The 16,206-nt window shown below is 42.4% G+C and overlaps 2 protein-coding genes across 5 annotated transcripts in view; one reads left to right on the plus strand and one right to left on the minus strand.

Moving 5' to 3' along the window:
- Nucleotides 1–8,815, plus strand: part of LOC121545175 (protein Smaug homolog 1) — a 69,164-nt gene extending 60,349 nt beyond the window's left edge. For all 4 annotated transcript variants that reach the window (XM_041855628.2, XM_041855630.2, XM_041855629.2 and 1 more), the window contains 2 exons: nt 1,261–1,344; nt 5,075–8,815. In XM_041855628.2, coding sequence (XP_041711562.1) covers nt 1,261–1,344; nt 5,075–5,103 — 113 coding nt within the window. In that variant the 3' untranslated portion in view covers nt 5,104–8,815. The remainder of the gene's footprint in view (nt 1–1,260; nt 1,345–5,074) is intronic.
- A 3,337-nt stretch (nt 8,816–12,152) lies between these two features.
- Nucleotides 12,153–16,206, minus strand: part of LOC121545177 (GTP cyclohydrolase 1) — a 47,334-nt gene continuing 43,280 nt past the window's right edge. Inside the window, exons 4-6 of the mRNA XM_041855632.2 lie at nt 15,082–15,113; nt 14,616–14,700; nt 12,153–14,121 (exon numbers count right to left, since the gene is read on the minus strand). Of these exons, the coding sequence (XP_041711566.1) occupies nt 13,995–14,121; nt 14,616–14,700; nt 15,082–15,113 (244 nt within the window). The 3' untranslated portion in view covers nt 12,153–13,994. The remainder of the gene's footprint in view (nt 14,122–14,615; nt 14,701–15,081; nt 15,114–16,206) is intronic.

The raw sequence follows: 16,206 nt of genomic DNA on the forward strand, positions 1-16,206 counted from the left end.
ACTGCTCCAGAGTCCAATGGCAGCAAGCTTTACACCACGCCAGCCGACGCTTGACATTGCGCATTGTGATCTTAGGCTTGAAGCTCCCGAAGAACAGTTATTTTGCTGACATTGCTTCCAGAGGCAGTTTGGAACTCGGTAGTGAGTGTTGCAACCGAGGACAGACGATTTTTACACGCTACGCAGTTGAACACTCGCCGGTCCTGTTCTGTGAGCTTGTGTGGCCTACCACTTCGCGGCTGAGCCGTTGTTGCTCCTAGACGTTTCCAGTTCACAATAACAGCACTTACAGTTGACCGGGGCAGCTCTAACAGGGCAGAAATTTGACGAATTGACTTGTTGGAAAGGTGGCATCCTATGACGGTGTCACGTTGAAAGTCACTGAGCTCTTCAGTAAGGCCATTCTACTGCCAATGTATGAAGATTGCATGGCTGTGTGCTCGATTTTATACACCTGTCAGGAACGGGTGTGGCTGAAATAGCTGAATCCACTAATTTGAAGGGGTGTCCACATACTTTTGTATATATAGTGTATATCTCTCTATTATGCATAGGAATACTAAAGAACAGATTTCCCAAATTAAAATCACTTGGAGCTGATTTGCTGGTGTTTTTAGTCCAACAATAATTTTGATTGTTTCTGAAAACAGTTTGGGATCCCTGATTTAGATTAACTTGAATTTAACTCCTTTCCGTGCTCAATGGGAATAGTAGACTCTTGTGTGCTATTTGGTGGTTTGTCGATAACGGTGAAGAAATGTATCATGTTCTTTTGATTGTAAAGCCTTTGAACGATTTTGACAGTGGTTGTGTTGATGTTGTTGTTGAAACGTTCTGGAGTCTTTATCTGGCTTTATATGTACAGATATGCACACATTTATCATACTCTTTCAGTTGTTCGTTTTAGCCTTTTATGTTAGCTGAGCTTTCACAGTGATTGTGTGTATGTTGTTGTAATGTTGCAGTGTTGTTCTCCAGAGGGGTATACTACAAAGCCGGATCAATTAGTTAGCCAGCTAACTTGCCTAAATATTCTGAAATAACAAATGTTTTTATAAAGATAAGGTGAAATGTCTAATTGACTCAAAAACCAAAAACACACACTTAAGTTTTACCTTCTTAATGAACCAGAAAATCAATAGTTATTTCTGGTTGTTTATCAAAGTTATCTGGCTAACTCATTGATTCTGCTTTGTAGTCTACCCCTCTGGTGGTTAGTTGTGTGAATGTTGGTTGTTGTAACGTTGTGATGTTCTCCAGATCTCCAGGTGCCGGTGACGGAACCAGACATCAACAACCGGCTGGAGTCTCTGTGCCTGAGTATGACAGAGCATGCCCTAGGAGGTAAAAGCATCACAACTACCATGAACACACACACTCCAGTTACTACTGGACTTTATTGTCAATGCGCACACACACACACACTACTGTATCAATCTACTGTACCCCTTGGTATATACACACATGCGCTTGCACACACACACACACACACACAAACACACAGATTCACACACACTTTCTCTGTCGCTCTTTCTCTCACACACAAACACACACACACTCCCTCACTAAACTCCAGTCCTGTACTACTTTGTCTACACAGCATATAAACATGCACAGAAAAAAAACAGACACAACTTTGGAATTCCATCTACCCAGAAACTGTTCAAGTGACAAATATGTCACGGTTGAGTCAGAGTTGCCAAGTCATTGGAAACATTTGTATATTTTGCCAGAATGTAACCGAAATAATACAAACGAATGAAGACCGCAACATAAAGTGAATACATCCAGAGACTGAACTCCCCAAAGACGATGGCTTGCCTGGAGCCAGACCTGGGTTCATATACTATTCAAAATTATTTGAAATGCATTAGCTGTGCTTGATTGAACTTGCCTGTTGCAATTGAACCAATGGAAATGTCCCAAGAGTGCAGACCCTGCCCACCTTGCCCTCCAGGCAGGCTAAAGCGAATGCTTAAAGTATTTTGAATGATTTCAAATAATATTTGAACCCACATTTGCCTGTAGCCAGGGTGTGACTCCACAATGAATCCACACGTATTGCGAGGAGAGGAGGAGACGAGACGGAAGGGAAGGGAGCTGGATAAACGCAGTAACCATTCCCATTATAAATGGAGTTTTTTCTCTCAGTGCTCGGCGCGGAGCTGGGGTGGACAAGCACCGCTTTGTGTGTGCATTTGTGCGTGTACTGGACACCATACACACACACACACACACACAGTCCCAGAGCAGAGGTGGGTAGCTGAGGAATGCCAGTCCCAGACAGGACCCTTCCTCTCTGCTGTGCCCCTTCTCCTCTCTCTCGCTCTGAAACCTACTGAATCGACAAAATAGAAATTAGAACCAAAGTACTCATCATGAATGGAATGCCCCCGAGCCCTTATTTACAAATAGAGTACATTTTGTCCGATAGAAAGCTTGGACATGCTCAAACACAGCAGTACGACGTCCAGCTCTAATAATGATCAAACTCTCTCTCCTCTTTTGAACAATTTGACAAAGTTGCCAAGTCATTTCCCTAATTGGCATGCTTCCAGCCCCTAAACTTCTAGGCAGTTCTGTAGATCTGAAAGGATTGGAGATCCAATACGGTGAAATGTTCATCTAGCCCATCAGAGGGAAAGGTGGAGTTATTAGCATGTTGCTAACTTGCGCCGGGCGTAAAGGCTAGGAGGGCATTTGAAACTGTGCCCTATGTGGGGAGAACAAGTATTTGATACACTGCCGATTTTGCAGGTTTTCCTACTTACAAAGCATGTAGAGGTCTGTAATTTTTATCATAGGTACACTTCAACTGTGAGAGACGGAATCTAAAACAAAAATCCAGAAAATCACATTGTATGATTTTTAGGTAATTAATTTGCATTTTATTGCATGACATAAGTATTTGATACATCAGAAAAGCAGAACTTAATATTTGGTACAGAAACCTTTGTTTGCAATTACAGAGATCATATTATTCCTGTAGGTCTTGACCAGGTTTGCACACACTGCAGCAGGGATTTTGGCCCACTCCTCCATACAGACCTTCTCCAGATTTCGGGGCTGTTGCTGGGCACTACGGACTATCAGCTCCCTCCAAAGATTTTCTATTGGGTTCAGGTCTGGAGACTGGCTCGGCCACTCCAGGACCTTGAGATGCTTCTTACGGAGCCACTCCTTAGTTGCCCTGGCTGTGTGTTTCAGGTCGTTGTCATGCTGGAAGACCCAGCCACAACCCATTTTCAATGCTCTTACTGAGGGAAGGAGGTTGTTGGCCAAGATCTCGCGATACATGGCCCCATCCATCCTCCCCTCAATACGGTGCAGTCGTCCTGTCCCCTTTGCAGAAAAGCATCCCCAAAGAATGATGTTTCCACCTCCATGCTTCACGGTTGGGATGGTGTTCTTGGGGTTGTACTCATCCTTCTTCTTCCTCCAAACACGGCGAGTGGAGTTTAGACCAAAAAGCTCTATTTTTGTCTCATCAGACCACCTGACCTTCTCCCATTCCTCCTCTGGATCATCCAGATGGTCATTGGCAAACTTCAGATGGGCCTGGACATGCGCTGGCTTGAGCTGGGGTACCTTGCGTGCGCTGCAGGATTTTAATTCATGACGGCGTAGTGTGTTACTAATGGTTTTCTTTGAGACTGTCGTCCCAGCTCTCTTCAGGTCATTGACCAGGTCCTGCCGTGTAGTTCTGGGCTGATCCCTCACCTTCCTCATGATCATTGATGCCCCACGAGATGAGATCTTGCATGGAGCCCCAGACCGAGGGTGATTGACCATCATCTTGAACTTCTTCCATTTTCTAATAATTGCGCCAACAGTTGTTGCCTTCTCACCAAGCTGCTTGCCTATTGTCCTGTAGCCCATCCCAGCCTTGTGCAGGTCTACAATTGTATCCCTGATGTCCTTACACAGCTCTCTGGTCTTGGCCATTGTGGAGAGGTTGGAGTCTGTTTGATTGAGTGTGTGGACAGGTGTCTTTTATACAGGTAACGAGTTCAAACAGGTGCAGTTAATACAGGTAATGAGTGGAGAACAGGAGGGCTTCTTAAAGAAAAACTAACAGGTCTGTGAGAGCCGGAATTCTTACTGGTTGGTAGGTGATCAAATACTTATGTCATGCAATAAAATGCAAATTAATTACTTAAAAATCATACAATGTGATTTTCTGGATTTTTGTTTTAGATTCCGTCTCTCACAGTTGAAGTGTACCTATGATAAATATTACAGACCTCTACATGCTTTGTAAGTAGGAAAACCTGCAAAATCGGCAGTGTATCAAATACTTGTTCTCCCCACTGTATATATATGACTCTAATGGAAACCTATTCCCTTTATAGTGCACTACTTATGACCAGTGTAGTGTACTATATAGGGAATAGGGTGCCATTTGGGATGCAACCCATGTCATGAGACCCTCGGCCACACACAGGAACTCCAGTAATAGTAAATCTTTATGAAACCCCTTGTATGTAATGCACCCTGTTCCATAGGTTGCATTATAATACATAGGATTTATATAGTGCATTTCTAAAGCCTGAAGACAGCAAAGAAAGTCCATCATGGGTCTCTAACCTCCCCCAATGACTGCCTCCGGTTTCTGGTACTGCTGGTTACACACACACGCACACACACACCACACATTTGCCGTGTAGAAACACATCTAATTTAGCACGTATACCCAGCTTGACCAGTGCAACAGCAAAGCACATACCTCAGATGAATGTAGTAATGCAGGGTTTTAAGCTGACTCATTGCTCACTCTGTCTGAACCACTGCGGCTGTGTCCCAAATGGAACCCTATTGCCTTTATAGTGCACTACTTTTGACCAATGCCCAGGGCCCATAGGGTCTGGTCAAAAGTAGTGCACTCTGTAGGGGATAGGGTGCCATTTGGGACACAATCCCGGGACAAACATTTGGTCCTCTCTGTTTGTCCAGCCAGGCCAGATGCAACAGTTGTTTTTTTGGCTTTGAAACATTCCATCTGTATTTGTCCAGTTGTGTTATTCTCATTCCTATGTGATGGTTTGTCCCATGTCCCTCGATTCTGTGTGTCTAGATGGAGTCGACCGCACATCCACCATCTGAGAGGAGGACCTGAAGGAGACCAGGAGAGACTGAGCTGGTCCCAAGAGGCTCGCCGCGCACCCAGTCTTTCCCTTCGCCCCCCACACCACCTGCCCATCAGGCGCCCCCACAGCCATTGGGAGAGGTCAACCGGGGGGGTGGGCGAGCTCCAAATCACGCCACGATGAGCCAATCCGTGAAAAACTGCTAACACAGCAGCAAATTGGCATGTTACCATCTCGACTAAACACAGCTACCCCCCAGCACCCTCATAAGTATCTGGGCTTCAGTGGCGGATGAGAAAGGCAGTACAGACTCCTCTCCCCACAGTGTTGCACCCAGTATAACTACCCACAACAGTGCCTGAGGAGTACACTCTGCTGGGCTGTGGGAGATATACTGTAGCATCACTGGGGTCGGCATCAGCCATCAACCGAATGGCCCTGGGCCCTGTTGAAAGGGGTGGTTGTGCATTATGGGTACTGTAGTACATCATGCTACAGAGTTCCGGACTCTGTTCTCTTCTCTACCCTCACCCCCAGTCCCAGTTAAAGACCAGTAACAGAATTCCCACACCAGTTCACACCAGTCAGCATTTCTACCGGTGTCACAGAGCCAAAAACAAACAAAAAAGCCAAGTAAACAAACAAACAAACAATTTGGGACACTTTGTGAGAGAAGCCTTGGCTTGTCCTCCCCACTGTTTGGGTGAGTTTTAGGGAGGACATTTTTCAAAAGGCTTGGGAGAACCCTATGCTCTGTATAGGTGACAGAAAAAAAGCATTTATACATGTATGTATTGTTTACATAAGATGCTACTATCAAGGGTACCGAAACATTTATACATTTCAGCTATGAATGTTATCTCTTGAATATATTTTTCAAACTTTTTGGAAAGCAGTGGCATACTTCCGTACTAGTCGCTTAATAGACTAACGTCCCACAGTAGCTATCATAGTTTACAACTGACTTATCCATTGTTAGTTTTTTTGTGCTTTTTGTTCCTTTTACCAGGAGCCAAACTGTGTGAAAATGAAAACGCTAAAAAGAGAGAGGGATGCGGCAGAGGTGTGTAGAAGGAAAAGAGATGGGAGGAGGGGAAATGAAAGTGGAGAAACACAGGATGGACTCTGCCAAGTGATTTGGAAGGAGAAGAGGACGTTACCGATGATGGATTCAAGTCAGGCGCAGGGACTTTGATTTGAAACAAGACAGAGGGAAATAGCCTAGCAGAGTTGTGGTAAAGTTCTGGGTAAATTCATGTTATACACAGGCCAATTACATAGAATTGCATATATTAGCCTGTGTACCTACAGACTATGCATTGAAAGTTGCTGTTCATTTGCTTGGGCTTTGTCTGGAGCGAAGTTCCTGTATCAGGTGCACGATGTCGTGTGACCTAGTCTCTAATTAGGGCTTGTCAGTGTGGGTCAGGAGTATATTTAGTATATATAGTATAATCAATGGGTCTTGTTGTGAAATAGAATGAGGAGTACGTGTTTGTTTTCAGTCCAGGGTAGATGATATAGTGCTGCATGTTGTATGCTATATGCTCCCAATCTTACTAGGAAGTAAGAGACGGTCAAAGATGTTCTGAATCGAGGAGGAAGGAGAGAATGCTAACCAGTGATGTACACAGAGGACAGGAGAATCAGGAAGTAGCCATAGTGGATGTAAATGAGAAGGTTGCTGAGGAGGATTCCTTTCTCTCAAGCATCATAGCAAAGTAGTTTTACTCCCCGAGATTGCTCTCTTTTTAGTACTTACCTCCACCTGGTGGCCAAAAGCAGTTAGAGACAACCAGGCACTTTGACCATCTGTTGATTTGAATTGAAATTAGGATTTTTGTACTTTAATTTCTTGTTGTTTTTTTGTCTTAATATTTATCCTCTGTTTATTGTTGTCTGCATGACAGACTGTAAGGGTAGGTTCATGTTAAAATAAGCTCTTAAAAGTTTAGTTATAACAGTTTGGCTCTGTTATTAGCCGTTGTATCACTTTCATAAGTGGGGTTTTTGTGCATGGAAGGTCACGCTGAAGTTTTATGCCTGAATGGGCATCCTGGTTGGTTTTTCCCAAATTGGAATCAATTTGGAGCGATTCAAAATGGTGTTTTGTGAGGGTTATTGATATTTTGTTCGTTTTTTATTCTTAAAAAGTGTCTTGTTTTCTTGTTCTGCACTTGGTGCCGGGATATTTTACTACAGCTAATCCATCAATAACAATGCCAATAGGTGCAGCAATAGAAATGCCAAGTATGTGCAATAGACCTTTTATCAGTGGGGAGAGAAGCAAGGGGTTTGGAAAGGAAAAGTTAGGGGTTTTGCAGTTCAGAGAATGGAACTTGACTTATTGTGGAGGTGAACTCGAGTAGTGAGATGAAACCAGCTTCATGCCAAATGCACCCTTTCTCGGTGGTGGAGAACACCCCTTTCTCTGCCACAATAACTACAGCCCACTCCCCTAGTGCACATTGAACTGAAGCTCTTGGACTGAACCATATTGTCATAAGGTAGGGTTGACAACTGACAACCTAACCCAGTCTAACCTGTTATTGACAAAATGTCACTGATACCTGTAGTGACTTTTCAGAGTCAGCCAAACGTCACTGCTTCAGGAAGTGCGCTCACTAAACACGCATGGCCTTAACTGTGACGGTGAATCGTGCATAAAGCATGAATTGGCATGGACCCTTTTGTGGCATGGCTTGGCAAATATTTAGTGGCAGTATACAGTATGTATTGTTACACGATGCAACGTGCATCAGTGTATACACAGTACATGGGAGTTAGAGCCACTTGTCACTGCCATATGAATCAATATTATTAGCAGATTCAAATCATTATTTATTTTCTATTTTTTTCTATTACTGTTGCAGAGTTGATTATTGTATTCATTTAGATGTATTATTTAAAGTACCATATGTATTAACTTACTATGGCTGGTGACCATAAGTACATCTCAAATAATAACATAGTTATTTTTGTTTTGAACTACATTATAATCGCAAATTTGTGTTTTTGATAGTGGAGGAAAGAGCCACTACCGGTGTCTTCTTGGGAATTGTGTGTTTTTTCTGACGCTTTGTGAATGCTTATTATATCCTGGTTGGCCAAATGACTGAATACTGTATGTGCTCTTTTATAGAAATGTTACCCCTCGATGCCCTGTTTTTGATCGCAAAGTTCACTTTTTGATCCAGCCACCAGCAAAACAAACTGGATAGAGGGTGACAACCCTTTTGAAACATTGCCAAATAGTACAGGCCACGTTAACTCTTGATAGACTGAAATGAAGAGTCATCTGGGGTTATTTGTGTGGGATAAGGCCCTTCCTACTTTGTCAGCTATTAGACTTTGGCTGTGAGCATTGAAGGTCCAGGGCTTGCCATATGGGAATGGTCAACCAGTGCCTACCAAGCTAACCACCACCTGCGTGGTTATTGATGACATCACAGTGGAAGGCTAAGCTAAGTAGCCCATTCATAAGACTAGCAACAACTGCAGGGCAGAGGATAGAGCATGCTAGGGTGGGATGTACACTACTGTATGTGCCTATGAGGCAGTAAACAGAGGCGGTAAATAGAAGGGTCATCAATGTCGTTCATATATTACTGCAGCCCTGTGTGAGTAGTAGCCGGATGAGGAGTGGATCAGACTTTGACTCCTCCGGAAGCTGCTCAAAGGGTTTATTTTTTTATTTTCCAAAGTGCATCCAAACTCTATAGGGCTCCCCCCTCTGAGATGAGAGAGAGCCGCTGTACACACTGCAGTATTAACAGTTAGATGATAACCTTGATATTCCAAATATATTCTTATTTGTGATTTTAGTGTAAATGAAGACTTTTGATGCTTCTTTTTTTTTACTCATTTTTTTTGGTGATAGACTCTGTTTATTAGTTAAATATTGCTTAATTATTTGATAGCAAGACATTCTTTTTTTTTTGCAAACTCGAAAGCATCCATACTGTAACAAAAGTTATACCGCGTTACTGTGCTCTTTATTTGTTTTTGTTTTTTTGTTATCAAAGAGCCAATGTCCTGTATTGACTGCAGGCTTACATATATATTTAAAAAATAATAATGTTTATGTTTAAGAATAAAAACTCAAAAGCCCCCCCAAAAAACACAAGAAAATAAAAATAAAGAGTGGGGGGGAGAGTAATTTTAGAAATGCATGCATAAGGCTGGGAAGTCATATTTTGAATAACAAATGGCAGTGCCTTTTTTGTACTCGAGACATTTGCCCCAAATGTAAATGATTTTATATGGACTTTAGAAAACTGTAATAATATTACATGAAGCAACCCAGTTAGAGCTGTGTTGACAGTTAAAATGGTGGCATCCTCCAAACTGAATTCAAGCTCCATTTTGAAACTTGTCTTGTTGGTGTCGCGTTTTCAGACAAAAACAATATGGAACACTTGTCTTCTTCTGGCTGGCCTTGTGTTGTCAGCATATTTTTTTTGTTTCTGTACTCCGTAGGTACTTTTCAATGCTGATATGAAGTTAGGAATTGTACCTGTCTATACAACAAACAGATGTACAGTATATGTTGTGTGTGTGAGAAAGAGAGTGTGTGTGTGTTATGCTGTAACTGTAAAATACGTCTTCTCAAATGTACCAGAAATGCTGCGACATGGCATGGCCCGATCCAATGGAGGCTGTTGTTATTTGGGCTGATACCTGGCCAAAAGCCTGTCTCAGGTTCTGTGTTCCTGTAACTAGGTTACTTGCGTCGGGCAGGGTTTGGGTTTGGCAAGTGATGCTCATCTGTCCTGTTCTACATGGATCTATGGAGACTCCTCTGTGTAAATGTATGTGCGTGTTTGTTTTTGTCAGAATGGGAGAGTGGTTGCCATGTAGTCAGAATGGGAGAGCTGTTAACTGTGTGAGTGAAAGATCCTTAATGAGTCGACTGAATGTTTTGTTTTGTGGGGTCTGTGTTGAAATGCTTGACGTCTTTGTGATAACCACAGACAAAAAAAAAAAGTATTAAAGAATAACTAGTAATATTGTCTGTGGATTTCATAATTTTTTCTAATGAAAGTGACATGTCTTGCATTCTGGGAGGCCACACCGTAGCAGGAGACAATTCTTCTGGCTGCTCCTCCAAAAATCACACCAATCAGAGGAGCTGAAGCACATTCATATAACCTGTTGCCAAGAGACGGGTTCCAGTCTTGTTTCACAACACCAGGTAAAAAAGCTGAATCATTCTCAAAAATAAATCCCTGCCCCTCCATGTTGTAGTTCCAAAGCAAGTGAACACAATGTTCAGTTATCTGAAATCACAGAGTTGTTCTCTGGGTGTTTTATGCTGCATTCTTAACCAAATGGGAGGTGGGAATTTACTAGTTGGATGCAGATGCGTGCTTTGAACCCGTTGAGAAACGCTGATTGGCTAATGGCCAACAAGCTGTGTAAACCATAAACTAAGGGCTCTATTCAATCAGATCCACTTTAACCGACATCTGCATAGCGGTTGTTTTGACAGTGTCTGAGTGGGAACTGAGAATTAGTGTTCAAAAACCATATGAATATACTGAACCAAAATATAAGTGCAACATGCAACAATTTCAACGAGTTACAGTTCATATAAGGAAATAAATAAATTAGGCCCTAATATATGGATTTCACATGACAGGGCAGGGTCGCAGCCATGGGTGGACCTGGGAGGGCATAGGTCCAACTACTTGGGAGCCAGGCCCACCCGCTGCGGAGCCAGGCCCAGCCAATCAGAATGAGTTTTTCCCCACAAAAGGGCTTTATTACAGACAGAAATAGACCTCATGCTGTTTAATCAGCTTCTTGATATCCCACACCTGTCAGGTGGATGGATTATCTTAAAGGAGAAATGCTCATTAACAGGGATGTAAACAAATGTGTGCACAAAATCTGAGAGAAATAAGCTTTTTGTGCATATGGAACATTTCTGGGATCTTTTATTTCAGCTCATGAAATATGGGACCAACACTTTACATGTTGCATTTATATTTTTGTTCAGTATATAGATTGCTTTTCATAAATGTTTTGTTGCATTTAACTGCCGAAAATGGCGTTAGAGGTAATTTCCTTAGTAGGTGATGACAGAGGTCACCATGTGGGACCACAGGATGATAGACGAGTTCCCCACTAGTAATTATCAGTTGGATGTCCGTTCAAGTGGATTTTTCCCAGTCGTATGTTGTAAATTCCCACTTGGTTACGAACACAGCATTAAGCACCGGTTGTAACGATCTCGGTTCGACAGACGCTGGGAGACGGGAAGCAAGTAGAGGGTGTTAATTTAAACAAAACACGGACAGCATCTGGTCAGGGGAAACGAAACAACATCAATGCAGACACGGGGATCAAACTGGGGAACAGACAGATACAGAAGGGGCAATCAACAAAGTGAAGGAGTCCGGGTGAGTCCAATGAGCGCTGATGCGCGTAATGATGGTAACAGGTGTGCGTAATGATGGGCAGCCTGGCGCCCTTGAGCGCCAGGGAGGGGGAGCGGGAGCAGGCGTGACAGTACCCCTCCCCTCTAGAGACGCCATCCGGCCTCCCACCTGAGCGAGCCTGACGAGCCGGCTGAGGCATGATGTGGGATGGGAGCCTGCCGAGCCAACCGAGGCTAGGAAACCTCTCGAGCAGGCTGAGGCATGGGATGTGAGCCTGATGAACCGGCTGAGGCATGGAAGCCCGACGAGCCAGCTGAGGCACCCCCGGTTCCTTCGGCCGCGGCACCCGGAACAGATGTCACCAACAAAAAAATTAACTTCCAATATTGGTGTCTGCATTCTGTAACGATCTCAGTTCGACAGACGCTGAGAGACAGGACGCAAGTACAGGGTGATGATTTCATAAATAAAAGACATGGAACAAAACACGGACAGCGCCAGGGAGCGGGAGCAGGCGTGACACCGGTTATATTATGCTAGCATCCTGGGATCACAATCAGTTATTTTAATAATTTTGACCCGTCTAAAAATGTGGGCCCAATCAGAATGTGGACAAGATCAGGACAGGCGTGTTAGCACCAGGTATAAACGGGGCTTTACAAAGAACAGCACAGTACCCAGGTTCATAGTTCTCACATACAGATTTATTTTCCTTTGTTGAAAACTCTTTCAAATGAACACAGTAAGAAGTGTAATGAAAACGACAGTAGTGAAGAACCCAAAGAACAGATCCTCCTAAAGAAGGTCACAGAGACGATGCAGGAGCTGTCTGACTGACAATAGCACTCATCTTCTCCAACCCCCGACACACACTCACACCGAACCCCAATGACCAAATCACATTGGTTAAAACCTCCCCATTTAAATCTTAGAGTATTATATATTTCCAATAAATGTAAAAATATACCGCTCGTCAGCATATATGTTCTTTGCTACTATACCTATTTACCCTAACATCATTTTCATATAGGTTACTCTATTTTAATATCCCTAATTTGCTGAGATAATACATGAAATTGGAAATACTGCAGAGAATGCACTCAGACATCATATGCAGATAATGCATACATACAATATACGTGACGTAGCAAAGAGGGATGTACTGTAAAGTGCAGCATATTTTTTACATTTAAAAAGGTAACAACAATTCTGAAGCATTCATACACCGAAATACAAAGATATTTAGAAGTGTAACAGAATTGACATTAGAAGGGTAAGAGAGTAAAACGTTTTTTTTACCAAGAGATGAGGGGAGACAGCTGATTCCTTTGCCTCTAGTCTCTTCAAATTCATCAGTCGGAAGTGAACTCTACGTATCACGCGAAAAATCAGAAAGGCTGCTCGCAAATAGAGAGGTCAGCAGAATATATACTGGGCTGGCCATCAACGCACGTACACATATACCCACACACATAGGCCTACACGACTTACAGATAGATATAAAGTGGTGCCCATTAGAAATCCTCTCTGAATGGTGAAATGACCGCTTGGGGGATACAGAGAAAGCAGACTATATCAGCCACACGTTTGTGAATCTGAACTATTTGCACTATTGTGTCATTTTCAACAAATAACTACAATAGTGTGAGACTATTAGAGAATAATGTAGGGTGTCCATATTAAGACAGCCTCTGACATCAACTCCTTGTGACTCTGAGGCTCCTAATATGGACACTTTTTAGTCCCATCTGATCATCCTTCATTGCACTATCCAGTTATCATCCAGTCACTTTAACTGCACCCTTAGAAACGTTCGTCCTTTAGTTATAGAAAAAATGCTAAACTAACAGCGACATTACCTCACATCATTTGAACACCACAGTTAACATATTCAGTAACCCTTAGAAAGCTATCATTGTTGGTTCCCCGAAGTTGCAGGGTGCAGTATAATGTATTTAAAGCGGTAGCTAGCAAATTTGAAAGCGAGCATTTTGCTCTCCTACCTTTACTAGTTAAAGATAATTACAGTAGACCGGGACTGAGCCTTGTAATAGGCTGACAGATTTACCAAAATGTTGATTGTTTGACGAATGGGTTTGAAGCATTTGGCTTGAGCAGGAATACGATGCCATGTGAAAAGGGCACTTGGCACTTTTGAATAGGTTTGGCTCAAGGCAAGTTTAAATGCATACCATTAGTAAAACTGATATATGGTCCTACTGGGCCTAGCTTACTTTGGATAAAGATTTCTTGCAAAAATATATCAGGAAAAAAGTAAAGAATAAAACAACTTTTCTAAAACGTTGATTTTAATGTTAGGATGTTTCTACGTAGGTGTAAGTATCTTTACCGAGGGGGTGGAGGGAAAGACACAAACACACAACTCACACACACCCTGCAAGCCCGGACTCTAGGCTTCGTACCGAGACTGCTGTGTGGATGACTCTAGCTCCAGGCAGGCGACCGGGAGAGGGGTTTGCGCTGGGCTGGGCTGGGCAGCAGGTTTGTGGGCCAGCCGTCCCTCTCAGCTCCTGATTAGGGTGAGGAACTCGTCCCGTGTCTTGGGGTCCTCCCGGAACACCCCCAGCATGGTGCTGGTCACAGTTTTGCTGTTCATCTTCTGCACCCCCCTCATCACCATGCACATGTGACTGCATGCAGGAAGAAGGGAGGAAAAAAGCATAATTTCCATTACTGTTATAGTTATTAGATTTGGGTGTATGGGAAATGTTCTGTTAATGACGCATTGAAGATTGTCTATATATGGCCTCTCCCCATATCTTTGGTTTCATTTGTGCGTGTTTGTTTTTTTGACTGCCGTGATTGCGTCATATTTAAAAAGGCAATAAGGTACTTTTACCTCTGGGGGTACACCTAAATGGACAGAAATATTGTCCAGAAACTACCTCATTGAACGGAATGGCCACAGCTTGTTAGCAAAAGCTAATTGTTTTCCTAAGGATTTGTGAGATAAGAAATGTATTAATATTAATTTATGTGTATGCACCATCCAGCCAACATTCCAGAAAAAAATGGACAAACGATTAGAAACTAAAATGCCATAGTGTATCTTTAATGTCTGTCTGTATGGGGCTGTTAATATCAGTGGTGAGTGTAAAAACAAAAAAGGGAAAAAGAGACATACGTTGCCTCAATGACGACGCCCACCCCAGCAGGCTGCAGCGCTTCAGTGATTGCCACGGCGATTTGTTTGGTCAACCGCTCTTGAACTGAAAGAGAACACAGATAAACAAGGTCCAAGTCAGAGAAAGTCAAAGAGCAAAGTCAAACGTCTGACATGATCGCCCGTGACATAGTAGGTTCATGGCAGGTTATTGGTAAGGTTTGTTCTAGGTTCCAACAACAACACTGTTATCAGTCAACCAACTGACAATCTCCAAAAATTATTCGAATTTTAATGGAATTACTCAAATATGTCGTTACTGTAGTAATTCCAGTGTAAGTGTACGGGTATAAGAACAACTTAATGTAAAGTGTTACCTAAAACAACAATAAAAATACACAAATACAGAAAAGCTCTAGGGGCACCTCACTTTATTGTCCGTCAACTCTTGAGAGTATAAATTGATTATTAAAACGTCTGGAAGTACCTTGCAGTCGACGGCTGTAGATTTCAACAATCCTGGGGAGAGATGAGGGGAAAAGACAGGGGGAAAAATACTTCCATTACATGGGAAAACCCAAGTGGCAGGATTTACAGTGAGCGGCACAGAGAGGCATAGACAAAGAGGGATTACACATTCTTCAGGGACAGAGTGGAGACTTGAGAGAGACATGGGAGCTCTTCACAACAGAGGTCACATTTTACAGTGTCAGTCAAATAGGTTGTTTTGTATAGGTTCGGACCGGTTAAAGTTTCTAAGAGATTACGTCTTTACAGGTGGTTTGGTATGCTGTTGTAATTTGTGTGTTTAAAGAGCATACAATCAAATCCATCACAGCAATGATTATTCAGAATTTGTGCATACACGATGACTTTGTGAAATTGGATGATCTATCTATAATAGGAGTTTATCTGCTACAGTGTTTGTTCAGAACCCATATTCTTCAGAACCGATAATAACTTTGTGATTTTTTATTTATATGGTGTTAAAAACGGTTATTTACATTTTATTGAGAACATTCTGCAATTAGTCTTTGATTTAAATAAGCCCCAAGTCAACATAAACACCACATCCCCTATCTACCCTCTCTTTCTGGTGCTTTTCTAGGAGACCGTGTGGTATTCTGTGGCAAGTAAGCAGGTTTCCATCAAACCTTTTTATAAAGGAGGCCTACAAAATGTAAAATATAAAGAATGTCACGACAGGCCTGTCGGTAAACTTTCCAAATGTCGACAAAACAAAATACGTTAGACAAGGTGGGATCTTTTTGTGTCTGTAAAATTATATTTATGAGCAAATATTGATATAATAACCATCATATCGAAGTAAACCTGGAGTTACGAGATGATATGTTTGTGTGGTCCTCATACTATGACTCAGGAAAATATGCAGTTTATTAGGCTACAGATGAAATACTTCACTGGGGGTTGAAAGTGCACAGTGATGAGCTTGATGCTCCTTTCCAATAAATATCAAGGGTCTTATTCTGGTAACATGATGATTGAGGCTTGGCTGCCGTTTGACAAATACAAATAATCCATTTTGTCCATAATAATCTCATCATGTAGGCTATATCCGCACTATATCTGTGGTGAAGCTGTTGGCTGGAGC

The sequence above is a fragment of the Coregonus clupeaformis genome, chromosome 29 (genome assembly GCF_020615455.1).
Source record: "Coregonus clupeaformis isolate EN_2021a chromosome 29, ASM2061545v1, whole genome shotgun sequence".
NCBI classification, from domain to species: Eukaryota; Metazoa; Chordata; class Actinopteri; order Salmoniformes; family Salmonidae; genus Coregonus; species Coregonus clupeaformis.